The sequence below is a fragment of the Alternaria conjuncta genome (assembly GCF_024043145.1).
Source record: "Alternaria conjuncta strain BMP 0040 chromosome Unknown scaffold_9, whole genome shotgun sequence".
Taxonomy (NCBI): domain Eukaryota; kingdom Fungi; phylum Ascomycota; class Dothideomycetes; order Pleosporales; family Pleosporaceae; genus Alternaria; species Alternaria conjuncta.
The window spans coordinates 1,462,801-1,488,572 of NW_026250098.1; the positions used below are offsets into that span (position 1 = coordinate 1,462,801).

General features: G+C 53.1%; 9 protein-coding genes and 1 non-coding gene across 10 annotated transcripts; 6 read left to right on the top strand and 4 right to left on the bottom strand.

The window, feature by feature from the left end:
- Positions 1-2,916: 2,916 nt before the first annotated feature.
- J4E85_006959 (uncharacterized protein) lies at positions 2,917-5,623 on the top strand (the record flags this gene model as incomplete). The annotated part of the gene is made up of 5 exons (XM_051471194.1): positions 2,917-2,953; positions 3,111-3,231; positions 3,284-3,324; positions 3,375-3,807; positions 3,856-5,623. The coding sequence occupies 5 exons, from the start codon at positions 2,917-2,919 to the stop codon at positions 5,621-5,623; spliced, it is 2,400 nt and encodes a 799-aa protein (XP_051325404.1).
- A 1,232-nt stretch (positions 5,624-6,855) lies between these two features.
- J4E85_006960 (uncharacterized protein) lies at positions 6,856-8,845 on the top strand (the record flags this gene model as incomplete). Its single annotated transcript, XM_051471195.1, has 3 exons — positions 6,856-7,279; positions 7,328-7,407; positions 7,457-8,845. 3 exons carry the CDS (start codon positions 6,856-6,858, stop codon positions 8,843-8,845), a joined length of 1,893 nt encoding a protein of 630 aa, XP_051325405.1.
- A 416-nt stretch (positions 8,846-9,261) lies between these two features.
- J4E85_006961 lies at positions 9,262-9,335 on the top strand. The gene has a single exon. It is a non-coding gene; the product is annotated as a tRNA-Lys (tRNA).
- A 197-nt stretch (positions 9,336-9,532) lies between these two features.
- Positions 9,533-10,258, bottom strand: J4E85_006962 (uncharacterized protein; the record flags this gene model as incomplete). Its single annotated transcript, XM_051471196.1, has 1 exon — positions 9,533-10,258. The coding sequence occupies one exon, from the start codon at positions 10,256-10,258 to the stop codon at positions 9,533-9,535; it is 726 nt and encodes a 241-aa protein (XP_051325406.1).
- Positions 10,259-11,701: 1,443 nt separating this feature from the next.
- Positions 11,702-12,926, top strand: J4E85_006963 (uncharacterized protein; the record flags this gene model as incomplete). Its single annotated transcript, XM_051471197.1, has 4 exons — positions 11,702-11,788; positions 11,845-12,467; positions 12,519-12,842; positions 12,893-12,926. The coding sequence occupies 4 exons, from the start codon at positions 11,702-11,704 to the stop codon at positions 12,924-12,926; spliced, it is 1,068 nt and encodes a 355-aa protein (XP_051325407.1).
- Positions 12,927-13,181: 255 nt separating this feature from the next.
- On the top strand, positions 13,182-13,678 carry J4E85_006964 (uncharacterized protein; the record flags this gene model as incomplete). The annotated part of the gene is made up of 3 exons (XM_051471198.1): positions 13,182-13,290; positions 13,348-13,509; positions 13,566-13,678. The coding sequence occupies 3 exons, from the start codon at positions 13,182-13,184 to the stop codon at positions 13,676-13,678; spliced, it is 384 nt and encodes a 127-aa protein (XP_051325408.1).
- A 307-nt stretch (positions 13,679-13,985) lies between these two features.
- Positions 13,986-15,926, bottom strand: J4E85_006965 (uncharacterized protein; the record flags this gene model as incomplete). Its single annotated transcript, XM_051471199.1, has 3 exons — positions 13,986-14,502; positions 14,553-15,181; positions 15,234-15,926. The coding sequence occupies 3 exons, from the start codon at positions 15,924-15,926 to the stop codon at positions 13,986-13,988; spliced, it is 1,839 nt and encodes a 612-aa protein (XP_051325409.1).
- An 868-nt stretch (positions 15,927-16,794) lies between these two features.
- On the top strand, positions 16,795-18,138 carry J4E85_006966 (uncharacterized protein; the record flags this gene model as incomplete). Its single annotated transcript, XM_051471200.1, has 2 exons — positions 16,795-17,545; positions 18,020-18,138. 2 exons carry the CDS (start codon positions 16,795-16,797, stop codon positions 18,136-18,138), a joined length of 870 nt encoding a protein of 289 aa, XP_051325410.1.
- A 2,781-nt stretch (positions 18,139-20,919) lies between these two features.
- On the bottom strand, positions 20,920-22,782 carry J4E85_006967 (uncharacterized protein; the record flags this gene model as incomplete). The annotated part of the gene is made up of 1 exon (XM_051471201.1): positions 20,920-22,782. One exon carries the CDS (start codon positions 22,780-22,782, stop codon positions 20,920-20,922), a length of 1,863 nt encoding a protein of 620 aa, XP_051325411.1.
- A 1,715-nt stretch (positions 22,783-24,497) lies between these two features.
- RPL43 (60S ribosomal protein L43) lies at positions 24,498-24,984 on the bottom strand (the record flags this gene model as incomplete). Its single annotated transcript, XM_051471202.1, has 4 exons — positions 24,498-24,561; positions 24,653-24,777; positions 24,837-24,852; positions 24,911-24,984. 4 exons carry the CDS (start codon positions 24,982-24,984, stop codon positions 24,498-24,500), a joined length of 279 nt encoding a protein of 92 aa, XP_051325412.1.
- Between the last annotated feature and the right edge of the window lie 788 nt (positions 24,985-25,772).

Sequence of the window (25,772 nt, forward strand, 5' to 3'; positions counted from 1 at the left end):
GTAGCGAAATGTCAGAAGGCTAAAGCCACATAGTTTGTGATTCGATAACAGGTAACGAGATGCAGAGTCGTGTTTCAATAATGCAGTGACTATCGCGAGACGTCTGTCAAATCGATTTGCTGATAATGCGGCGAGCCGTGTCGCCCCTTTGCAGATGAGCTTCAGGGAGCGTGTAAAGTGACGGGCAGAGGGGAAGGAATCTATTTTGAGATCACGTTCCGAAAGCGGTTGCCTCACCGCATATGATAGGGTTTTGCATTATAGGCAGGCTTGCAAATCGCAATCGTCATTTCCCATACATGTTCGATCGCATTCATGTGGCGTCTCAACTGTAGTGTTAGCGCGTATGATTGCTGTGTTAGCGGTTGAAACATCTAGGCTGTCCCGCTCCCCGTGTATACGACGCGTGTTATGGAACATGCTGAGCGACCGTTGGCCGGAACGCGTGCATCCTAGCTGGACGCGTTTTCCACGTCCGCCGTCTGCTAGTAGTTCGACTGCTTCCAACGCGGCGGGAGGATACGAATACGGGATCCCCTGCCTCGGGCGCAGGGAACATCAAAGGCGCGATTGCTTAGCTAGGTTAAGGCGTTAAGCTTTTCAACGTTGACGGACGAAATGGAGTGGTTGTAATTCCCGCCTTCTGGCGCCCGCTGTCAGAGTCACCGGCATCGCGCGGCAACTTCTGTATGTAAGACGTACCACGGTGTGAAAGGAGACCGTGGGCGAGTCCAAAGAATGGGCTAAGTAAGTGAAGGCTAGCGTTGATGTGCTACGTAACGGAAGTAGAAGGAGCGACCACCGAGCGAGTGCAACTAGCTGTGTTAGAGTCGCCTGCGGCCAAGGCAGAGATGAGATGGGCGAGGAAGGAGCGGTCGCGTCTGAAGCGAGATCTCGATCGCAGTGGGTCGGGAGTCGACAGCGCGAGAGCGATGGCTTCGGTTCCAGATAAACTCGCACAGTTTGATTATGTGAAGCTGTTGAAGCTCAGTTGTGCGGGTAGGAGTACACGGAGTAGGCGAAGGAAGCAGTGATCATGGACAGTGATTCGCGCATGTCTTGGCGAGATGTCCTATCCAGGAGCAAGTCGCGGATCTGCTGCATGCGGCGATATCACAGGCTGCTGGCAGTGGTCGACGCAGCTGGTGGCGTATTAGAATGTGGCAAGAGCGACAGCTAATTATTGGAGTGCAGATTGATGGGTTGCTCAACCTCAGACACGGCGAGCGCTGTGTATTGCTGCTGTCGTGTTGGCTGCTGGCACATGTACCCGGGCTATGTTGGGCGCTCCAGTTCTGGTCTGATTTTGTAAGCTCGCACGCGGCTCGGGTGCGGGAAGCAAGTCGAGCCGTGCATTTCCAGTCGGTGGGTTTAGTCGCAGGAAATGGTACGGTAGTGGCTCCGGGCGGCACTGCCGCTCGCGGCGAGGTGGTGGTGAAAAGACCGAGTCCAAGGTACAGCTAGGCCCACTGGTTATTCTACTGAGTAAGGCTGCGCGAGGACTAAACTCGACGGAGCAGCAGCGGGCGTAATGAAGCTCCGAGCAGTGCAAACGGCCCAGGTGGAAATTAGCCATAGCCCTATCTGGGCGGGGCTGTATCTCGGACAGTGGCAGCCCCTTTTAGAGGATTTTCAGGCTGCCCGTTGAGAGATGGACCAAGGATGGGACTTGACAGCGGTCGCACGGCCCCCAGTTCGACGGTGGAATAGGCGTTGGGACGGTCTGGTCTTGGCCCAGACGTAGCGAACGTCGACGTCAGACGCGCGGAGCTGCAGTGACGACTAGCACGCGAGTTTGATTGGGCCTAGCACGGTTGCGGGCTGGCGCTGACGGTGGTGAGTTGTGAACCAGACGCGCGCAGGTGGTTGAGGCAGCGTGCCAGCGCCGTGTAGGAAGGGCGACATAAAGCTAGCCATGGCCGGCGCGCTCGACACCAAGCGCGAGGTGCAGCAGGTTTTCGTGATAGGCGAGGGCTTCAGATCGTCGAGTGCATGTGGGCGAAGCAGATCTCCATGGCTCGCCGGGATGATGCCGCGCACGCATCCAGCAGCCAGGGCTTGCGAGGTGGATTTGTTTCCAGCGTGTTTCCACGTCTTCCCAGCAAGACGCTTGACAAAACGCTCAGTTTGCAGCGCGTCGCAGAGGCAATGGCAGCCTATCCGTGATCTGCGTTCGCGCTGTCGCAATCATGAGCACCGTCAGCGCAATGTGCACGCCACGCCGCGCATATGCCTTTTTATGAAGCAAAAAAACAATGACGACGGGCACGGCCCCGCCCATAATAAATCAGCGATGGATTTGGCGTCGACAGCGATAAGTGCAGGGCCTGTGCCCAAAGCATTCTAGTGGGCACCAGCAGGCAGTCAGCGGGATATCAAGCCAGTCTGCGTGGCAGCGCATCAACCTTGCTTGCACTTGCTTGCTTGTCTGCTACCGCTACCGCTACCGCTGCCTCGACACCCAGCATCCTCACCCATCCTCTGTCCTCTGCCCTGCACTGCATCTTTGCTGCCTGCGTCCGCTCGCTTTGTAGAGACTCTGCCGTGGAACCCGCGTCCCGCCGTGCGCTCCTTCTCACGCTGACCCGACGCCAGCAGTCGTGGTAGCTTCCTGACCCTCCGCCGTCTGCGCCCGTCACGACCCAGTCCGTCTGGTCTTGTCCCGTCCTGCCTCCTCACCCGCGCCTCTCTCTTAATGTTCTGCTACGAGTCGCCCCAGTGATTCATCTCCCAGGCCGCCGCACACTCGTTTCCGCTACTATCTTAATCGATAATTCACCTGCCGCTGTCCGTTGTTGCCCGCCAATTGCGCTACATCGAAGCGCGCTCCCAACGCCAACTTTTTGGCTCTCCTCACCCTTACCACGCCGCCGCTGTCGCCTGTCACCTCGCGGCCCACCCTAAGGCGCTCCCAACATGGCTCCAGCAGTCCCCCGATTACGCATTCTGTCAGGTGCGTCATCTCCCCGCGAGCGTCGCACGGCAGCCGACGGCTCCGCTGCCCTCGCACACGCTCTGCTTGTACCATATACGCCGCCCTCGCCTGCTCTTGCATCGTGGGCGTTGGGCCGCGTCATCACAGCGCCCGAACAACTGCTGACTCTCTCCAGTGGGCGGTAATGCCGTCTCGGCCTTCTTATCATGGCGACTGCAAGCAACCAATGCCTGCGACGTCACCCTCGTATGGAAGTCGGGATACGAGAGCGTTGCCCAGTACGGCATATCATTCAAGTAGGCCCTCCCGCCACCGCACCTGCTCTGGCCACTCACTAACCGGCCACAGATCCGCCCTGTACGGCAACGAGCGATTCAAGCCCCATGCTGGTAAGGCAACGAGCTCACGGTTATCCTTGACGTACAGCTAACATCCTCAGTCGTCCGCACACCCGAAGATGCCGCCCATTCTTCCAAGCAGCCTTTTGATTACGTTCTCCTTTGCGTAAAAGCCCTGCCCGATGTATACGATATCGCCAACATCATCGAGTCGGTCGTCTCCCCTCAGCATACGTGCATCCTTATGAACACTACACACAGCCTTGGCGTTGAATCCTATCTCGAGCAGCGTTTTCCCACAAACGTCGTGCTTTCATTGGTATCGGGAGCAGAAATTTCGCAGCTCGGAGCTAGCGAATTCGAGCACAAAGGCGCGACCGACATCTGGGTTGGTCCTGCTAACAAAAATGCCAACATTCCTGCGCAGATCCAGTCAGACATGGCCGAGGCCCTGGCCATGACATTGAGCTCCGGACAGGTCGACTGCAAGGTCTCGTCCAACATACGACAGCAGCAGTTCGAGCGAATGATAGGGTATGTCATTTGTGCCATGGTCGCACATCATCAACTAACGTTCCACAGTCCAATCGCTTTCCACCCTGCCAGTGTAGTATTCGAGACACCCAACCACGCTGAACTCATGGACAAGGTCGGCGTGCGTGCTCTCATCACCGGAGTGCTCGACGAGATGATCGCGCTTGCAAATGCTTCCAACTGCACATTCCCCGACGATTTCCGCGAGACAACGCTTCAAGAGATGACCCGTCCACAGGACAACAACAGCACCATGTGGATGGACTTTGAGGCCAAGCGCCCGATGGAAATCGAGACGTATCTCGGGTCCCCTCTCAAGATTGCACAAGAAACTGGTGTCGCCGTGCCTCGGATCGAGACGTTGTATGCCACACTCCATCACCTCAACATCGTCAACCGAACACGCCCAGCTGCTCCAGCTCCCGCCACACAATCTCCTCAAAATGGCATGCAACCTCCTCCCAGACAGTCTTCGGCGCCGATGCCTCGTGGGCCCCCTCCCCAAGGGCCCATGATGAACGGTAACGGTATGAAGGGCGGCCCTCGCCCGGGAAGCCGTGCTCCTTCAATTAACGGAGGTCCTCCAATGATGCGTCGTGGTCCGCCCCCGGGCCCCAACGGTTACCCTCCTAGGATGAACGGAGGTCCCAACAGGCGTCCCTCCTTCGAGGACCCCGGCAACCTTGAGGAGTTTTCCCACCTCATGCTCTACGACGACATGGTTCCAGACGGTGCTGTCAATGGCGGTCCCTATGAGAGCGCCGGAGGCTCTTCCAACAACCTGGCACTTCGCGAGAGAGAACTGATGCTTAGGCAGAGAGAACTCCAGATCAGAGAGCAGGAGATGAACATGCGAGGCGGACGTGGTGGTCCAATGGGTCCCGGTCCTATGGGACCTCCCATGGGGCCTCCCATGGGTCCGATGGGTCGTGGTCGGGGACGTCCTCCGCCACCCCCATCAATGGGCGGATTTGATGACGATGATGACGATGGCGATGACTTCTTCGATCCCATGGGCGGTCGTGGAGGCCCAATCATCGACCCCGACAACTTCGACATGATGAGCGTCACGTCGCGTCGCAACCGCTCAGCACCCAGCGCCAAGCAGATTCGTCAAAACCCTGAGGGCGCAGGCTTCGCGCCTGGACCAAACAGGGGCGGCAGGGGCCCATTTGGACGTCCGGGGATGAACAAGAATCGGAGTAGTGCTCGGTTGATGGCAGATGTTCCTGGTCTCCACGACTCTATCATGAACAACCCCCTCATGGGCTACTCCTCCGACCGCTACGGACACGTCGATCGCGGTGCTATGGGCGCGCAATCCAGAACCAACTCACTGACATCGGCTCGTCTAGATGAGCTTTCAGGGGGCGCAGGCTACGGTGCTTACCCTGCACCAAACGCCCGTCGCATGAGCCAGTCACCTGGCAACCCGCTCAGTCCAGGCCCGCGTCCCATGGGCCGACCATCGCCGCCAAACGGCTTCAACGGCATGCCACCAAACGGCATGGCTCCCAATGGCATGGCTCCTAACGGCATGCCCCCAAATGGAATGATTCCTAACGGGCGGCCATCGCCTCCTGGCATGAGGCAGCCCATGCCACGAAACCCTGGAAACGAGGTGGCACCACAACAAGTTGAACAACACGCTGGGGTGAGCAATCTCTACCCGCCCAAGTCTCGTCCCCAAGTTCGCAGTCTGACTGGAAGCGCATCAAATAGTTCCGCTAGCGCAAAAGCAGTAGATTCCACGGAAAACTCTGCGCACAGCAGCCAAAGCAGCCTTGGACCCCGTCCCCCGGTCGGCGTTCGGTAATTGGGATAATGTTCGACTTAGATTTGGCGGCCATCCGTTTTGAATGTTGGCATCTGGCATGGACACTGTTTCAACCTCGACGACATTGGCGAAATCATCTACTGGTCCTCACTCGACACACATCCTTTCTCGTCTAAGACAGCTAGCGAAGCAGTCTAGACGTCTCTTTCGACACCTTTTTCCACAAACACGTATACGCACCGAAGCATCACCATCCGGCCGACAAGACTCTCCATGGCGGTCCGGGAGGCTTCATGGACAGCCAGAGGCTCGTCCAGATGGTGGATGTCCTAATGACGAATAGAATTGGGCCGGCAAGGGACACATTTGACGTACACAAACCGGCCTCGCACGACTGAAGCCTTTGCTTTCGGGTTTTCTCTTTTGTCTATATCGTACATACTTGTAGAACGCTCTTACGGCGGCGGCAACAGCCTCCCTTTTTCTCCTTCACACACAGACTGTGGCAGCCCGCTAATCATGTTTTCCTTGTTTGCATGGGTTTTATGCTCAGTGGAGGTTGGGTTATTTCCCTTTACCACTTGTTTGCTATACTACGGAGTTTGATACATGCATATGGATTTTGCTTGCTTGTACCTTGTCATTCATTTTTTCCTTTGTTTGCCCCCATGGGCTTATCCTATTCCCAAGTGCTGTGTATATCTACCATAGCTACACAAACCGTAGCGCGTACCATTTTGAAGGCTGGATGGAGAAGCATTTTCGTAGTTGAGCATATGTAGGCCGACGAGCACAAAAGCAAGCAAGACGTTCCTTTCTCCTGACTATGTTCCCCCATGTTCTATTCGTGACTAGCAAGATGTCTGCCCGAGCTGATTGCTTGTCAGGGGAAGCAAGAAATTAACAGAGGATATCAAGCTGTTGCCAAGTTCTGGGCTCTGTGATTGTGCGGAGACTGCGTAGTGCCGTTGTTCCGGAATCAGCCGCCTACGTAGATCACGGGAAATTGTGCACGTGCTCAAGCTCCTCACTTTCACGATGCCGACGGCTAGGTCGCTGGTTACTTTCGCTAGCGCAGCGTGCCGTGCAAAGAGTTCCGACAGAGAGGCAATGCTCTCGTCCCGCCTTTAAACCAATTGCACGCCCCGGGAGTGAATTTGACTCGTATCCCAAGGCGTTGGCATGCAAGTGATGGTGTTCATGCATGGTAATTGCACGCCCAAGCTTGCCTACCCCTCGTTCTCCGTCATAGCTGGACAACGCGGGGCAGAATGAGCATCAGCTCGCTGTCACGCCCCAATAAAGCCACGCGCCCGCTTCAGAGCCCGACACAGAGCGCGCGACCCGATCGTCCAAGACCTACAAGAAGTCCCTTCGCGACCCACACGGTAGTCACCGTCCTTGTTCTGCTGCTAGCGCTGGGTACCGGTTTCTTCGCACCCCACTTCTCCAACGCCGTCTTACGCACTGTTATCAACAAACAAGTTCCCTCCTTCACCCTCCGGAATCCAATCGTCCTCCAGGAACCGAGTATTTGCCCGAAGCCTGAGCAGCAGGTCGAGTTCGTCGGTACCTTCAACACCCCACACAAGCGCAGCATGACACTCAAAGACCAGGCGAAGCGCGTCGCCGCGGAGTTCGACTTCGACGACAATGCCGTCAACAAGGCCGTCAAGGAGTTTATTCGGGAGATGGGTACGCACGAGAATATGGAGTGGGCAATTGGTCACTGACGACGCGCAGACGAGGGTCTAGAGAAGGAAGGCACTGAGATGAGCCAGATCCCGACATACGTCACTGCCGTCCCCAATGGCACGGAAAAGGTATGGGTCCTATATGCGCCGGTCTTCACCGTCATCTAATGCTGTACAGGGCCTCTACATGGCCGTCGATCTCGGCGGTACGAACTTCCGCGTCTGCTCTATCGAGCTCCACGGCAACACTACCTTCTCCCTCACCCAAAGCAAGGTAGCCATCCCGCGCGAGCTGATGGTCGCGAAGACATCAAAAGAGCTCTTCTCCTTCCTCGCGAAACAGATCGAAGCCTTCCTCAAACTGCACCACGAAGAACACTACGCTGGGACACTCAGGCGCAGAGAGGGGAAGCCAGGTGAGCCAGAGGATGAGGAGATATTCAACCTGGGCTTTACCTTCTCATTCCCTGTACACCAGATCGGAATCAACAAGGGTATGCTGATGCGCTGGACAAAGGGCTTCGACATTCAAGATGCGGTTGGCAAGGATGTATGCGCTCTGCTTCAGCAAGAGATTGACGAGCTCCACCTCCCTGTCAAGGTGGCTGCGTTGGTAAACGACACTGTCGGAACCCTCATGGCGCGCTCATACACTTCGCCCGGCAAGACTGGCACATTACTGGGTGCCATCTTTGGAACTGGTACCAACGGAGCCTACGTTGAGAAGCTGGACAAGGTCAAGAAGATGTCAAAGGACACCAGCGATGGCGCATACGACAAGTCAACCGGGGAGATGATCGTCAACACTGAGTGGGGCTCGTTTGACAATTCTCTCCGCACTCTGCCCAACAGCCCCTACGACGTTCAGCTTGACAAGGACTCTGTGAACCCTGGAATCCAAATGTTCGAAAAGCGCGTGTCGGGCATGTTCTTGGGAGAGCTTCTACGTCTTGCCCTGCTCAAGCTCATCAAGGACCCCAATGTTCCGCTTTTCACTGACGACAACTCGTCTTCAAACGATGTCCACAGCACCACTCAAATTCACGACGATAGCCCGATATGGAAGCAGTGGGGTCTCGACACTAGCTTGCTCAGCGTGTGCGCTGGCGATGACAAGCCTGGCAACCAGATGCTCCGACAGGAACTTGATAAGTATAAAATCTCCGCCGTCAGCCGTGAGGACGCAGAAGCAGTCCGCGAAATCGCTGGAGCGATCGGTCGCCGCGCGGCGCGTCTTGCTGCCGTCGCCATCGCCGGTATTGTCATCAACACAGGTCGTCTGGACAAGTCCTCGGGATCAGCTACCACAGAGCAAAAGTCAGGCATTGAGCCTGCACGTGGGGATGTCGAAGCCACTGAAGGTGACGAGATCGATGTCGGTGTCGATGGCTCGCTCGTTGAATTTTACCCCAACTTTGAGAAGTACATCCGTGAGGCGCTACGTGCGGTGCCCGAAATCGGTGCAAAGGGCGAGAAGAGAGTCAGGATCGGCATCGCGAAGGATGGATCCGGTGTTGGTGCCGCGCTCATTGCGCTTGTTGCTGGAAAGGTCAACGCGCCACAGTAAGTGTTGTTGCCTGGGGCATCTATGATATGACGACTTAAGCATGTTGGATATATAGCACAAAAGTGCCTTCTTCTGTAAATGGATCTGGGAGATGTGTAATTACATCTAGCAACAGATTAACTTGTTCTCTGTGTTTCGCTTGACGCTTTAGCTGTGAGGTATGCACATGACTACATTCTTTGTTTATGCTGCCTGTATGGTCCCTTTGATGGAGGAAATCGATGACGCATAATGCGTGGACCCACCCCACCACTGCTACCAACCATTAGGTAAATCGTTCGCAGCGTGACCCCATGGAACCGGTTAGCATACTTTGTGTCAAACTTCCTTTGGCAAACTTCGACTTTGCAGATGCGCCGTGGATGTGATAAGTACTAGTATTATTTTGCGTGGAATTTGCTCATCAACAAATCATAGCCCGGCTGGCACAATTGGTTAGCGCGTGAGACTTTTAATCTCAAGGCTCAGGGTTCGAGTCCCTGGTCGGGCGACGTTCTTTTTGCTCATGCGATGTCGCTGGGACGCAGAGGACGAAATCTGAGAACGAAACACTTTTTTTGCGGATAAGGTTTGTATATAATGACAAGTTTGCAGACGCAGTCGTAGGAACATTTTTACTACCAAGCACAACTTTTACGACTCCCAATCTGATATGCGTCGCGCAACAACTTGTTGTACGTCCAAAATCTACGAAGTTGACTTCTCCTTGTCAAGTATGTGCTGTTTGATCACTTTCTTCAATTGATTCGCAGTCTTCTTGCTATGAGCCGATAGTGCATCGCGGTCTAGATTGAGCTTTTTCATCCCCTCCAGCGCAATAGCTGAGAGAGAATGCCTACGTCGGTCCTGATACTCCTCATTATCAACCTGCTGCCAAGTTCGCACTTGATCGTACGGCAAGAAATCCGTGAACACGGTATTTGTGCGGTGGAAAGATGGTCTGCGGCCGTGACTTGCATGTCCAAGTGTGTGGTTTTGATAGGAAGCTTCGTCTGCGCTCTTTGCATGTGACTGTATATCTGCCTCGTCGTTCATTTCTATAAGTGCCTTTTGCGCTGTATCTGGGAGCGGCTTGCGTTTTACGAGAAATGCTGTTGCGCGTGGAGACGGTCTGAGGTGCAACTCGCCGTCGAAAGGCGATCTAGGCTGTGGTGGTGCGCCCGTATACCCAGCCTGTAACACAGCGAGGTTACTCTCCGTCAGCTGCTTCACGCTCTCAAATCGCTCGATGAAGCGTGTCTGCCTAGGCTTTGGAGGCATATCGGCGTATGCTGTACGAAACGATTGCTCTGTGCCGGAGGACTCACCATCCCAGTTGTTTGATTCGTTCGATACTCTCCGCTTCAGTTTACCAGATTCTGAGGAGTTCAGCTCGCTTGAAGGCGTGGTGGATGGTCCATGGAAGACCGCCATATCGTTTTGGAAGTTGGAAGTGAAGCTAACGGGATGTTTGCTGCCGTTTGGTAGATGTCCTTCTGAGTCGCACCTGAGACCTGGCAGTTGAAAGTGTGCAGTTGCGATGAAGTGACTGGAACGTGTTTCTGATTCATTATGAAGGAGGAAGAACATGATGATAAGCACTGTATGATCCAGGTGATTCCGCGGCGTGATAGAACTTTGTGATAGCGACAGGTACTTGTGCCCCGACTGTTTCACCACCCATATCAACTGAACGTGGCTTTGCCATTTCTCTCGCCTGGTTCTACAATGTAGGTATCTAGCTTCTGAGACATCTCACTTAACGCAAGAGTTCGGCGCTCATGGCTAGAGGTCTAGCGGTATGAGGTCGTTGAGTTGATGCAGGCAAGTCTGCAGGTTATGATCCTGCACATCCTTACTGGTGATGTCCGCGTTTGCGTGCCATGTTGGTTTGCCCCCTTACGTGATCGGCCTTGCTCTTTCACCTTCACTTCCAGACTAGGTTAACCCGGATCGTACTTTTCTGAACATCGACACCTACTCCACTTTCTTCCACTTGCACGACATGTCAGCCATCTATACCAACACCAAAGCGTCTAACATGCCTCGAACCGAGTTTTGGCTTCTCCTCTTAATCGCAGCACTCGCTCTGTACATCCTATACTTGCACCTCGACGCCTCAATAACCAGAGTCATCCACAAGGGTCGTTCATCGCAAACGCGCATATCCAAAGAATACGGCCTTCGGGGTAAGCAATCCCAGAAAAAGATGAACATTTTTAGTCGCTGAAGTTTCTGTTCCACCCACAGATCTAGGACAGGTGACATTGGATAACAGCCGCAATATCGGTATAATGCGGATCGGCGACACTTATATCGGCTTGCACAACAATCCTGGTCCCACGGATAGAGAACTTGCGACTCCTTCAGTCAGAATTTGTACACCGGTACGCTCTGGATGTCTCGAGTACGTCGACAAGGAGGTTGGGCGGTCACCGAATGGGCGTGTGGTGGTCGTCTCGTCGACCATTGTTGGTCGAATCAGAGAGAATAAGGACATGGACTAAGGAACAGAGGGTGATGGTGGCAGAAATCTCGTCAGTTGGAGTGTGTCCTGTCAAAGGCGTTGCCGGCCAGATAGTTCACTTCGGTTCCTGGGAAACAGATGTCTCGGTGATGGATTTGAGGCTCAACCAGTGAACGGGCTTGATTCAGTTGGTAGAATGCGAAATGACTCGTTCGTTTGAATAAGCCCAGTCGCTGTGCTGGAGATGCTCAAATCTTTGCTTTAGGATGCAGCGTGATGAAGAGCGCGATCAGGCGTCGACGTGTGGGCTGCCAAGCTAGCCCACCACTTTACGCGTCGCCCGGACGCGTCCAACTCACCATCCACCGATAGCCGCAAATTCACGAACAACACCACGACTTACCCAAACGATGGCGCTCTTAGTAGACAAGCATAGACCACGCAATCTTGAGGCGCTCAGTTACCATCCCGAGCTTTCAGATCGTCTCCGAGCTCTTGTAAGGAAACATTGACATCCTCCATCGATTGCGGCAACTAACGCAACAATGTGTAGGCACAAAGCGGCGACTTCCCACATCTGCTCGTATACGGTCCTTCCGGCGCAGGAAAGAAGACGCGCATAGTCGCCACACTCAAAGAGCTTTACGGCCCCGGTGTCGAAAAGATCAAGATCGACGCGCGCGTCTTCCAGACTACCACGAACCGCAAACTCGAATTCAACATCGTCGCTTCCGTATACCACCTCGAAATCACACCTTCAGATGTCGGAAACTACGACAGAGTGGTCGTCCAAGACCTGCTCAAGGAAGTTGCACAGACACAACAGGTCGACTTGGGCGCAAAGCAGCGCTTCAAGGTCGTAGTGATCAATGAGGCAGATCATCTGACAAGAGATGCGCAGGCGGCGCTGAGACGTACCATGGAGAAGTACAGTCCCAACTTGCGATTGATCTTGCTCGCCAACTCCACGAGCAACATCATCGCGCCCATCAGGAGTCGAACGCTTCTTGTGAGGGTTTCAGCGCCTACAGAGACCGAGATCTGCAGCGTGTTGAGCAAAGTGGGCAAGAAGGAAGGATGGAAGGATGTCGAGAGTCTGAACCAGAGGATAGCGAAGGACAGCGGGCGAAACCTGAGGAAAGCGCTGTTGATGTTCGAAGCAGTGCACGCTCAGAAGTATGGCTTCGTCTCTTTTTAGACCCTCAACCTCAGCTAATATATCAACAGCGAGAAAATCACCGACCAGACGCACATCCCACCGCCTGACTGGGAGGCACTCATCCAGCAAATCGCCCGCCAAATCGTCGAAGAGCGATCTCCTCAACGCCTCCTGCAAGTCCGCGCGTCACTCTACGATCTGCTATCGCATTGCATCGACTCTACAACCATCATAAAAACACTCACCTGGAAACTCATACCAATGACCGAAGATGCGCTGAAGCCAGAGGTTATCAAGTGGGCGGCGTTTTACGAGCACAGGTGCAAGATGGGCGCCAAACAGATCTTCCATCTGGAGGCTTTCGTCGCAAAGTACATGAGATTGTACGAAAGGTGTGTAATGGACTTCCAGAAAGTCATGCCTATACTAACAACTGTCGCAGCTACGCCATGGGCATCGATTTCGATTCGTCATAGCCGCACATTTACACGCATACCGTTGAGCCGTGGAGGAAAGGTAGTTAATGTGTCATCATACCAGGGTGTTCTGGCGCTGCAAAGCGCGTCTCGCGTTCGGCGTTTGGTGGTTACGTCATAGCATGGAGCTTTCCCCATACCTCGAGTTTCTGAGCTTCAATACCACTACCATCTCACACAATCCAATTACTTCTACACGTTCTCCTCGCACATACCTTCTCACACCCACAATAAACAATCTCCGTACGTGCAAACATGTCAGACAAGCTCATGGACACCGAGCCCGGCGGCGAGCGCCAGAACCAGTACGAAGGCGTTCACACATTTGTTGAGCCTCACGCGAAGGAAGCCGGTCAACTAGGCGGTATGACTTCCTCTCTCTCCCTGTCAAGGTGCAAGTGCTAACCAATGGCTTCCGCAGATCCCTCAACAGGCACCTCAGTCAACAAGAAGACCTCCGACCCCGGCGCGCCCAACACCCAAGGCATTACCCCCGCAGACAAGATCCGATACGGACAAAGTATCCAAGAAGGCGGTATGGGTGGCAAGACAACAAGTTCAACGGGCCAAGCGAACGCGGAAGGTACGTCAACGGCAAATAGATGTTGTAGTTGTGCATGGCAGGCTAATCATGAGCAGGCGGATTCGGTGGTACTGAAGCGTTGAAAGACGATGATGAGAATGCGGCGAAGCAGAGGAGAGAGCAGGGATACGGTGGAGACAAGGACATGGACAGGACTATCGGCGCATAGTGGCAAAGACTAGGCTTCACGAAAGAAAAGCGCGAGGGATTGATGCAAACCAACTATGATTGTTTGGAAGATCGGATAGGTCTGAGCGGGTTATGGACGTATACACTACTATACATTGATGATGCAAATGAGTACCCCGTCTAAGAGTGCCCGTCTTATCATCAGTCCCAAACGCCATCGCTATGCAGCCAACCCTGTGCGTTACTCATACAAAAAGTGTCTAAGAAAGAGGTGGGATATCAGAGCAGAGATCAAAACCAGATCGAAGAAATGCAAGAACCTTCCACACAAGCACATGAAGCCAACCTCAACGTCTTGTAGCATCGTCAGCCCTCTGCTCGACCTTGGCCAACTTCCTCGCCAATGCTCTTTCTCTTTCCATGACACTGGCTAGTGTGTCACCTCTCTTCGTTATTCCACCCAGATCCGGTGCTCCGGTGGGCATCGTGCTACCCATGTCTCCTCGGCTGACCCCGTTTCTACTGCCACCACCCCACGCACCAAGGCCCCATCCTCCGCCTGGAGCTACAGTCGGCCTGGTTGGCTCCCTGCTAACGAGCGCACCAGGTCCGTGGCCATACATGCTGACCCGTTGTACCTTTCGAAGCCTCGACAAACCGTATACAGCGACAAAGAAGCCGAAGACTGAACACCAGGCGCTTATACCGAAGAAACCAAGATCGGATTCTTCAATGAAGTTCTTCAAGTTCATACCGTATAGAGCGGCGACGAAGGTACCGGCGGTGATTGCGAGGGTAAGGATCGAGAATTTGAGGTCGAGAAGCATGAGGGAGTTGCGGTTGGCATCGAGAATGGCTTTGACGCTGTGGATGGTTAGTGACAGGAGGCTGTACAAGAACAATAGAACACATACATCTCCTCGGTGTTCCTGATGCTCGACACCAAGTTCTCTGCTGCTTGTACGATTTCGTCGGCGACCTTGTGGTAAGATTCCAGGAGCATCTCGACCTCCGTGTGATCGTCGTCTTCGCGCGTTTTGCCCTCAGCCTTCTCAGTCAAGTACATGGCGCTGAGATCATCGTCCGCTTCCAGCAATTCTTCGAGCGCATTCCTGACTAGTCGTGCCTTTTGTTCGAAACTACCCAGCTTCTTACTGTAGATGAGCAGGTACCGTAGCTTGTCCCTATCGATGTCTTCCTCGAGCTCCCTGAGAACTCTCACCACTGGCTCACTGACACCTTCGAACTCCTTCTCCAGACTCAGTGTTACGCTTATGAGGACAGCTTCAAGTGCTCGAAATTCGTACGCGAGGGTGCCGTTGACGGTGGATTCTTTCTGGCGGAGTTTGAGATCAAGATCGTACATGAAGACAGACTGCGATTTCGAGTCGGTGGTACCGTATGCATCAAAGACAAGTACGCGGTTGTGCTTGAGGAGGACACGAAGGTTGAGGAGGTTTATCAGGATCGCAGACGGCCGGACGAGAATATGTGGGAGGAGCGAGGAATCGATTTTGCGGAGATCGCGAGGAAGCAGACCGTACTATTCTCAAGTATCAGTTGTATGGTCTGGATGGACTCGTTGCCATGCGTACCTTAGCGATCAGCTCGCTCTTCTTGAACTCTCCACTGACAAGTGTAACGTTGCCGTGCTCGTCAAGTTCTGTGCACCTCATCTTGAGCTCGTTCGTAGGTCGCATTATACGTCCCAGGCTGCTTCCAAACCCTGTTGAGCCTGACGACGGTTCATCTGGTGGCGGCTGCGGTGCTTGCAATTGTGCCAGTTTTCGCATCTTTGCTGAATTGAAGATGTTCCACCCGTTGTTCGAAGGTGTCGTAGAGAAACTGCGGTGTCCCTGAGGGTCTACGTCTCGAACTGAAAGAGCCGTAGCCTGTGGAACAGCAAGCGAAGTCTCGAGGACTGGTTGCGAAACCTTCCTGGCCGGTAGACATTGCGAAGTTGCGAACGTCTTACTGCCCTCTCTCCTCTTGCAACTTGATGTCTTTATCCTGCATGTCGCATCTCCAGGAGCCCATCTCGTCCCAGAATTCGTCCCATATCCACGTCGTTGCTGGGTTACTTGTGCGCATTGCGCCAGCGGTCGGTCGAACGCATTGGTGACTTGGGCCCTCAGGAAGCTCAGAACCGACGGTGATGGGGCGGCGACTCTATGAAGCAAAGTAGGCTTCATAACTTTCCATACGTAGAGTTCCGTATACGGCAGCGATCCATACGGTCGTTGTTGAAGTCGTTCGAGAATATCGCTCGTGTCTCGCCCGCACGTCATTGGCGTTCGGCGATCTTGGAAAATCATTTTGCGCTAGTGACGTCACGTGCGGCCGCGTTCATCCCCGTGCATCTTTCGCAAACCATGACATTGCGAACACAACGTCCATTTTCTGCTTTGGGTCTACCCCTATCGATGGCATGTCTCATCCGATCTATAACGCGCTGATACGGACCCATCACATAACTTCCCGCAAGAAAGTGGCCAAGTTGAAAGCTGCTGCATCCAACTGTCACGTCTACGCTCTACTACGCTATGGTGGCTGTCCAGGCATCATGTATTGCCAAGGCTCCGAAGTAGGTGTACAAGAATGGGTAGCAAGTGTTCAGAGACTGCGTTACAAGGATTTCCAGCTTGTCAGGAAGCCTGCCGGAAAGGAGGTCGAAGGGAAAGAGGCGGGAGAAAATGCCGCATATGGGAAATTAGAAGAAGTGGAGAGCGTGAAAGACTTCGGAGTTAGTATGCAGAAGATGGGTGTTTGGAATTGGTGGAGGAAGGGCATGGGATACGTGGGTGACGACTCAAGCTTCTAGGTCTTGAAATGTACCGCAATACCAGGTCAATAGGCATACGTGGCCTTGCAATCCCCGAAGGAGTCGGTAAAGGTACTTCCACTATACATGAAGTTATTACCTCAGATCCGGTGGCGAACAGACGACTCCGGGGAAGATGGTATCGTTCAAGCTTCTCTCACCTGTCTGACAGCTTCGGCCACTGCTAGCTGATCGTCCGACCGGTAATATACATACCTACCGCCTACGTGATCTGTTCCAGGACTCTACCATCAACTCTACCCTATACTTTCGAGTATACAGCGTCGACGAAGCATCCCTCAAAAACCATCACGAGTATCCAGGCCATCTACATCATGACCACACCATCAAGTGCTGGCAGCCCTGGCGATAGCCTACAGGATACATCAGATGTTCAATCCACCCTTGCAGCTACGAACGACGACTCCATCTTCGGTAGTGGGTATTGCAATGGAGAGTCACTTGAGTTTCATGATGAGGCAGTTGACCTCCAGAACAAGAGAAAAATTACCGATCTTAACCTCGAAGTTATCACGATCGACAGCCAGTACGACCTTACTCTTATAGTAGGGTCACCGGAGCATGCTGATGGTCAAAAGGCCTATCAAGTCAACAAAGGCGTCTTTCGACATGCTAGCAAAGCCTGGGACGCCATGATGAGCGGCAATTGGGCTGAGAGCGACATGTCCGAAATCGCCTTTCCTGAGGATTCAGCCTACGCCTTCCACATCGTCCTCCGAATTGCTCACTGGCAACTTCAAGAGCTACCTGAAACGCTGTCGCAGCAGGAGCTGGTACAGATTGCAGTCTTGTCCGACAAGTACGACCTCGAGCGTCTCCTACATGCTGCAGCCGAGTTGAAGAACTGGATCCAACAACACAAAGACGGCGGCGTGTCTTGGCCTTCCGACATCGATCTTCAAGACTTTACGATGATTACGGCCGCGTTCGGGCTCATGGCTGACTACGAATACCTGGTCAATAAGCTGGCCATGGAGATCTGCGTCGACAAAGACAAGCGTTACTGCGTGATACACGATGATAAGTTGGTGCATGTCCGAGCTGACTTCCCGGCCCGTATCCAAGGTGAGCACACAGGCCGAGATCAGTCACGAAAAACATTGAACACCCTGGAGCCTACGTTGACGTTGGATCATCTACTTTGCATGTTTTCATCTTGATGTAGGCTACAGGCCTGTTCAGTTTTCTCCTTTGCACGATACCCTACTTTTGCCATCTCATAGATGCTAACCCTGGATATAGCTCAAGCTGGTCAAATTCGTACTGCCGTACTTCAAGAGCTCCTGCAGACGTGCAAAACCGCCTTGCATAATACTTTCACCAAGGACGTCGGTAAATGTGGATCAAAACTTTGTCCATTGACCCAATTTGGCTTGGCAACTAAAGCATTGGATGCTGCAAAACTTTATCCACTTCCTGAAAACGATTCGTCGATGGATTTCAGTGTCTTGGCATACTGGGCCTTTTTGAATAACACCGGAACCGACTATGATGGTCTCCTACCACCCCGCTGCCGGGCCGCAAAACTCAATTGCGTAGGAGACTACGGTATCCTGAAGGAAGCTCGCGAGATCATCAAGCGCTACGCCCACCAGGATCTCTGGGCCGGATGGAAGGCCGTATGTATGCGTTATACTTTGACTAAGATCTCCAACTAATGATGGGTAGAAGCAATACATCTGACCTGATGCCATTCGTTTCTATTCTTTTGCCCTCCCTGACTATCTCCGGGTTGAACATTTCTTTTCATCTTACATCGAGTCTTTCCAAAAAGCTACATGCTCTCTATTCCCAATCTTCACTATGGCAGTTTAGAATTACTCGATTTTAGCTAAAATAAAAATTCGTCTCTGTAAAATTCGGGCCACAGCTTACAGTATACACGCTACTGTAACTCAATAAATTCACAGACCATGAGGTGATATAGACTCCTGCCCTGATACATTCTTTAGAAAATGCGAACCCTATTGTAGCTACCCCTAGTCACGTGCTTATCCCAACCGGATCTTCCTGCGGACTTTATGAACCTCCTCTCGTTTCAAGTCGTGACAACTCGCCAACAGGCAGACTCGCTCCCAATGGTCTCCAACATTTCGGATGAGCAATGCGCATCCATCACCGGGGAACGAATAGAACGACGCCATTTTGACACCTCCTCTCACGCTCGAGTCATCGAGTTCGGGGAAATGTAATGCCAGAAGTGAGCCGACGGGGATACTCTCCTCGGTTTCTACATTAGACTCTGTGTAGCTTGAGATTTCCACTGCACCGAAGTACTTATGCTCATCGTGAAATACCGTTGATGCGTCGATACGGAAGTAATGAACACCCGCGTCGTCCCGCTGCTTTCCAACGATCCGAGATGTCAACGCATCGAGGTGGATGAACCGACTCAGCCGATCAGCGTTTTCATTCGATGATCGAACTTGAGTGTAGTCTTGCAGGTTTGCATAGTCGGCCTGATAATGGGACCACTTCAAGAGCCGACCAGATGCAAGTTCTACCTCGATATGAATAGCCTCCTCTTTAGTCATAGGTACACGATACACAGTCTCCCGGTGCATGTTAAAATGTTGTACACAAGCGTTGCAACCAGTCCAGGACCAGCTTGGGAATCCTTCCCGGCGAGAACTGGGACCAGTAATGATCCAGCGCAGATTAAAATCGAACCTGAAAAAGGTGGAAGGCGCTGACGCTGGGAAGGAGGTAGAGAACGGAACGCCCCACAGATGAGAGATACGATGTTCCCGCTGATAGTATGCCAAGATACCCAGTAAAGCGTTGAGAATATCGCCCTGATACGTCAGGGTCCGTGTGGAGTAGTTGGAGATGCACTCCCATTCATGCAGTTTTCCGAGTGAGTATTTCCTGAGATTCTTGTCCCGCGCAGTCAGCACAGTTTCCGGAACTGGATATCCAGTACGCAAAGACTCGGGCAGAAACTGCTCCAGACTCGCTTTGGCAATTACCCCTATCTCCCCTTGGACGCCTTCAGCTGACCCGAAGAATGTCTCCTTATCCGTGAAGTAGATTTGTCGTTGCGAGAGGAGGGCTTCTTGATACGTCCACGCACGTGTCGCCCAGATGCTAGAATGAATCTCGATAGACTGTGATAGCGCTCCTATACAGCCAAGTCCAGCAAGTTCGATAGAAGGATTCGGATTTCGTCGTCTCGAAATGCCCGGCAAACCATAGTTGGCATCGTTCCCTGCACATGCCACAATCGTGAGGAACGAGTTTTGGTATACTTCGTCCATCCTACTGATCTGCAGACTTCGAAGATGGCTACTTTCAGTTGATATACAATATCTGTCAACCCATAGATAACGGATACTCAGCGCGTTGCAAACATCGATGCTGTCTTGGATCGTATCTGGAAGATGCAGGGGCAACGGGTCACCGTTGGTGTCATCTAATGTAGGCTGAACAGCACGTCCCCAGACGTAGCTCAAGGTTGCATAAAGCTCTTCTTTGGGCAAGGGCACAAGCGTGCGCGTAGCACAGTCGATAACGGTGAGAGCTAAGCTCGCGTCATCCTTTCTGCTGTACCACCGAGCTTGTTGCGTGCATCTTTCTTTGTCTAACCAATGAGATATCGGTGCTAGATCCAGGCTTGGGGTCGGTACTTGAAGCTTGTGAATTTGTGACTCTCCAATAGACACACACACAAATGGTGAGACTTCAACACGTTCGGTCCCCGATTCGAGCTTGTCACAAAAGACGGTCATCCGTAGACCTCCTAAGCTTCCCTCTTCTTGCTTAGGCGAGTAGCATTCGACATATAAATGTGCAGGATTTCTCGCGTCAGGGGAAGATGCAGAGTTCATATCGATGGACCATGTGCCATCCGCGCCGCGTACTTTGCATCGTTCCGGTAAACGTTCCATGAAGAAATCGCATAGCCCACATCCTCCCGGTTTTATGTAAGCATAGTATCTTCCGTTGTGATCAGGAATTCTAGTATTCTTTGCGTCGGCAACGCCAAACAGACGCTCAATATCAAGTTTTCGGCAGTTCTTGCAAAACGAACTCGGATTGACGAGCATCATTGTCGTAACTGGAAGACTTCGTCTTTGTGGTGTATTTTGAAGGTAAAATATGATGTGTTCTCGGAAAAGCATGGGTTGCGACCTGCCAGCGTTTGTAGAGTATGGACCGAGCGCTATCTGCGACAATCTCGCTCTTCTCTGAGAGGAAGCCGCTTCTGTAGCTAAGAGAAAAACGATCAGGAAAATGCGATCATGATGTGTGCATGTTGCAGAACTGTAGGTTTGTGTGGAATCTTCCGTGGAGTAGAAGGCGGCATCACTGTTGCCTGTTGTTTCGCTTACGGCTGAAGATCACACCTGCAGGATGCCACCTACGTGGCATTGCAATAATGTAATTGATTAATATGCGACGCTAATGCGCTATGAACGACTGAACAACTCTCTCCTCCACTAGTACTCCTTCGCCAACTTACTCCTCGCGCGGAGCAGATGTCCATACTTGAACATAACGAACGGGATCAAACTCAGCACAGTTCCGAACATCGCAAGGATCAAACCCGCATACTGACTTCCTACGTTGTGGAAGAAAGCGCTCGCGAAAAGTGGGGTAACAGCACCGAGCGTGTTCCTCATTAATCCCTGACCAGCGATAGCCGAGGAAGACGTCTCACCGTAACAATCGGCAGTGTAGGAATATGTGCTCTCGAAGACGAAGAAGATACCGAATGCGATAGGCGCGAGACCGATGACGGGGCCAACCCAGCTCAGGTATCCGTATTGCGTGAAGGAATAGATGAAGAGACCGATGGGCAGCCAGACAGCGCCGAACATGGCGCCATAGAGACGGTGCTCAGGAACGATGCGAACATTGGGGTCTTCTTGGAGTTGGTTGTACTTGCGCATCTGGAGGTGGTGGGCAGCCCAGCCGAGGAAAGTACCAATGGCGAGAGAGATGTAAGGCAGGCCGCTGACACCTTCGGACCAACCACGCTTCTCGGTGAAGGTAATTGGGATGACCGAAAGGAACAGAAATACGACGGCCCAGCAGAAGGCGATCCAAAGACCGAAGGCGAAGACGACGGGTTCGGTGACAAGCATGCGGATAGCCTTGACGGACGAAGCCTTCAGCATGGACTTCACATCGGGGGTGTAGATGTCGTCTTCCGCGACGTATCGCTCATCGCCAGTTGCCTTTTGCAGCTGCTTGGCTCGCTTGTGTAGTCTGGCACCGCCGCGTGTCTCGGGGAAGGCGACGAAGATGAGAATCAGGAGGGGAATATTGGCGAGGCCCTGGATACCCTCAACCCATCGCCATCCGAGGGCTTGGTCGATGAAGCCTGCGTAGATGGGTGCAGCGACAGTACCGAAGATGGCGACGAAAGCGAACATGGCCATCGGTCGGCCACGCTTGTGGGGTTCGTACATGTCGTCGAAAGTACCGCCGACGAGGATGGTACCGACGCAACCGAAGAGACCGAGTAGTAGGCGGAGGCCGATGATGGTGGAAATGTTCTGTGCGAGTGCGAGACCGATGAAGATGAGCGAGAAGCAGAGGAAGGCACTGGCGTACACGATCTTGCGTCCGACAAGCTCACAGAAAGGAGCCAGTACCATGGGTGCGATGGCACAAGAGATGTTGAAGGTGAACAGTCCAAGCTGACCGTAGATTGTGTCGACACCGAACTCCTCGCACATCCTGTTGATGCCCGAACTGTATGCCGTTGTTGCGAGACCGATGAACAGTGTCATCAAGTTCAGCATCGTGGTGATACTGCGCTTGTACCAGGGGTTCCAGTTGAACGGGTTCTCCTTGTCACCAGTCGCGAAGCTGAGTACGATGTAGTCCTTGCCCTCATGGTGGACCATCTCGGTCAATGTAAGAGGCATGTCGCAGTCGACCTTCTTGATCTCGCCACAACCAGGATCGATGTCCTCGATATCATCGGTAAGATGCTTGCCGCCTGCGATTCTTCCAACAATGAGCTCGCCCTTCTCGTTGCGCAATACTTCGGAGTTCATGGAAGGAGCCTCTTCTTTTCCGTTGGCTTCATTCTCTAGTTTGCTGTTCACTCTCGAGAGCAATGCGGGTGTCGTTGCACCAGTGTTGGCAGCTGTGTTGGCAGCTGTTTGTTGTGCAGTCGTACCGGCGATTGTGGCGGCAATGGAACCATTGCGAGGGGTGGTGATCGAACCATTGCGAGGTGTGACGGGTGCACTGCGAGCAACTCTGTAAGAAGAATTCGCTCTCGACGCTGCAAGAGATGGAGGTCGCGATGACTTGTGGTTGAAGGAGGGACCGTAGTACCCAGACATGTCGATCGACGATTAAAGTGGAGGTTCCTGCTTGGAAAACAAAGGAATGGGCGCGGAGTGACGACCGTAATCAAAGAGAGGAATGGGATTTGGGAGACGGAAAGCAGATATGTATATCCTGCTTGTCAATACCGGCGAGGGACGGCATCGTCGCCACTAGGGGCGGTGTGTGGGATGACATTCATCCCGTCCATGGCCTGACCGTAAACACCCGACAGGCTGGCTCGAGGACGAAGGACCACTACAAAGGGGTATCCCAGGTTCATCGTCTTCGACGTCATAGTATCGGTGCACAAATGCCCAATAGATTCACTTAGTGCCATTACGAAGCGTGGACGGACGAGAAAAATCTGCTATCTCTAACGTGTACGGACACTATGTGCTCTAGCGTTCCAGGACTGTGAGAAGAGTTTGGTGTTGAGGCTCTGCGGGACTCCACTTAGTGGGCGGTCCGGTCGGCAGGATCACGGCATGACGTCGCGCGTGGATAGCCTATGCCAAAATTTGCATAGGTATCGGAGAGGCCTAGATTGTAGCCTATCTTCGGCAGCCGTGCATGTCCGAGCACGCGTGTAACGGGCGTTCAAGTGGTCTGATCCAGACGTTCTTCGCGTATGACTTCAGTCACATCGATGATCGTTGGGTGACCTCCACCGTGTGCCTCACGATTTTACACGATAGCAAAGCTCGGTTGGCTCAGTCACTCCTGCATAATCTGTCAGATATACGGGGCTGTCGCATAATGCATGCTTACTTCATATATATGCCTGTTCCACCTTGAGGCAATACTGACCTCTCTGATGACAGCGCGAGCTATCTCGTGTACGATCTTTTCGTCCTCGAGTATGTGCACTGGCGACTATAGCGCCATCTGACGATTGCAGCGTTGAGCCGATGAATGCGAGATGCATGTGAGTCGAAGCGACGGTAGAAGCGTTGCTTCTCGGATCCCAGGTGGCACGTGGGAGAGTGGCGGGTTCGCATCTGCACGGACTAGACGTCCACGAGCCGAAGATTACCCACGACTTGTTATCGCTGCTGCGTCTATTCCAGCCCGGCCCAAGACTTGTTCAGCACAAGCACTTATCAATAGAGGAGACTGAACCAGTGCGCTGGCGGTCTACTGCAGTGAAAACCCGAGAATTGAAGCTTTCACAAGGCATTGTATACATCGAGATAAAGTCGCTCACATCGGTCTCTGAGGTGTGTATATCATTCATTGGTGAAATGTGCTGCGAGCGACGAAACAAGGTATCGTGACTACAATACTCTGGGTGCAGAACCGTGTTCCTCGTCGATGACGATCACCGTCCGTGGCAGTTGTCAGTATGATGACACCAATGTAGATCCGTATAGTCGGCGCAGTGTCCATGCTTACTGCAACGGTATCGCTGCATACCCCAGGAATGCGGCGAACCACCAAGGTTAGCGACTTCACTAAGACGACGGAACGCGGCGTGATTAGACAGAACTATTCGTAGAGGACAAATCCGATGACGTCCCCACATCATCGATGCGATCATCACAGTTTGTACGCAGCGCGAGGAACGAGGTGTTTGTTTTGTCATGATCGTGCCATTGTTTTGTATGATTCCCTGATGAACCCCTGGTCATTGTGAGACCAGCATCCGAATGCTGCAGTGAGCCTTTCATCGGACCATGGCTGCCGATGCAGAGAAAACCTCGAAGAACTCCACCCAATGCTCAATGTTCCCTTAAACCTCAGCAATCTCTCGGAGACGACGGATCGTTGACCTGGTGGCGGCGGCAGCGGGAGTACTGTGGGTAGGGGTTAGCGCTTTCTCGATAACATCTGCGGCGAGTCTTTGCACAACGGCGCACGAGCGTGGTGGTGTGCGGGGAGTCTTACGAGACGGTGTAGGCTCCTCCAGCGGTGGTCTTGCGGCAAGACCTGCAGTTCCAGATACCGACGGCCTCACGCTTGACAGAGTTCTTTCCGCAGAATTGGCAGACGTAGCGGGCGTGTTGTGTGATCTATCGCAGGTGAGTGACTCGTTCTACTGAGGCTGTACGGCTCGTGTGGGATTGCGCACCTCCATCTTCTTGACCCTAGATATTGTCAGTATAGCTGTCCCTGGCTCTGCGATTGCGGCGAGGGAATACTTACTGCTTACGGAGCGAGGCACCGTAACGGGTACCGTACTTTCCGGTGATGCCGACCTTCTTTGTGCGCTTCGTCATTTTGGCGGTTGTGATGAGTTGACGAGTGTGGAAGCGTCTGGGTGTTGAATTCGATGACCTTCAAAGTGGTGTGGGGCGCCAAAAATCGCTAAGCCGGGGTCTTGGCGTGGTGCGGCACCGGAACAACCCTGCCTCCGGTGCGAGAGGCATGAGACACCGAGACACAGCATTCCATTGGATTCTCGAAGTACTGCATAATTGTAGCCGGCTTCTGATCAAGCAGTTGAGAGGGTTTGTATCACACAGATGCGACAAATGTAACCTACACCCAAGTCTCGTTGTCGCGCCGTGTACAGCCGAGTCCTCTCGCTGATGCTAGCACACTTTCAAATTATTACTCTAATAAGAATGAGAATTGAATCCTCTTATACTGAAAGCTGCGATTGTATGAAGATCTGTCAGTCTGAGAGTAATTCTCGCGGAGTCTCTAAGTTGGAACGCGCGGTTCAAGGAAACGAAGGGCTCGGCAGTGACACCTGAGTTTCGCAACAACATCTCAGGCACAGTACCGTCTCGCCTACTTGTCGCAACCCAGAGGCAACCAAGGGTGTACCGCCGATGCGCGAATCTCAGTAAAGCCGATCGTTTGTCAGAAGCGCCCGGCTGCCTGATTGCCGAAACGAGATGAAACCAAAACAGCTGACAAGCACAGCCGGGCGCCAACAAACCACCCAAAATGGTGCGATCGTGCGCTTATCGTCTGGAGATCAAGCAGTGTTCAGATGCCAAGGTCTATTTCCACCGGCGTCTGCCGGACACAACGGTCTTCCGGGGTTTGGGGCGCAGTG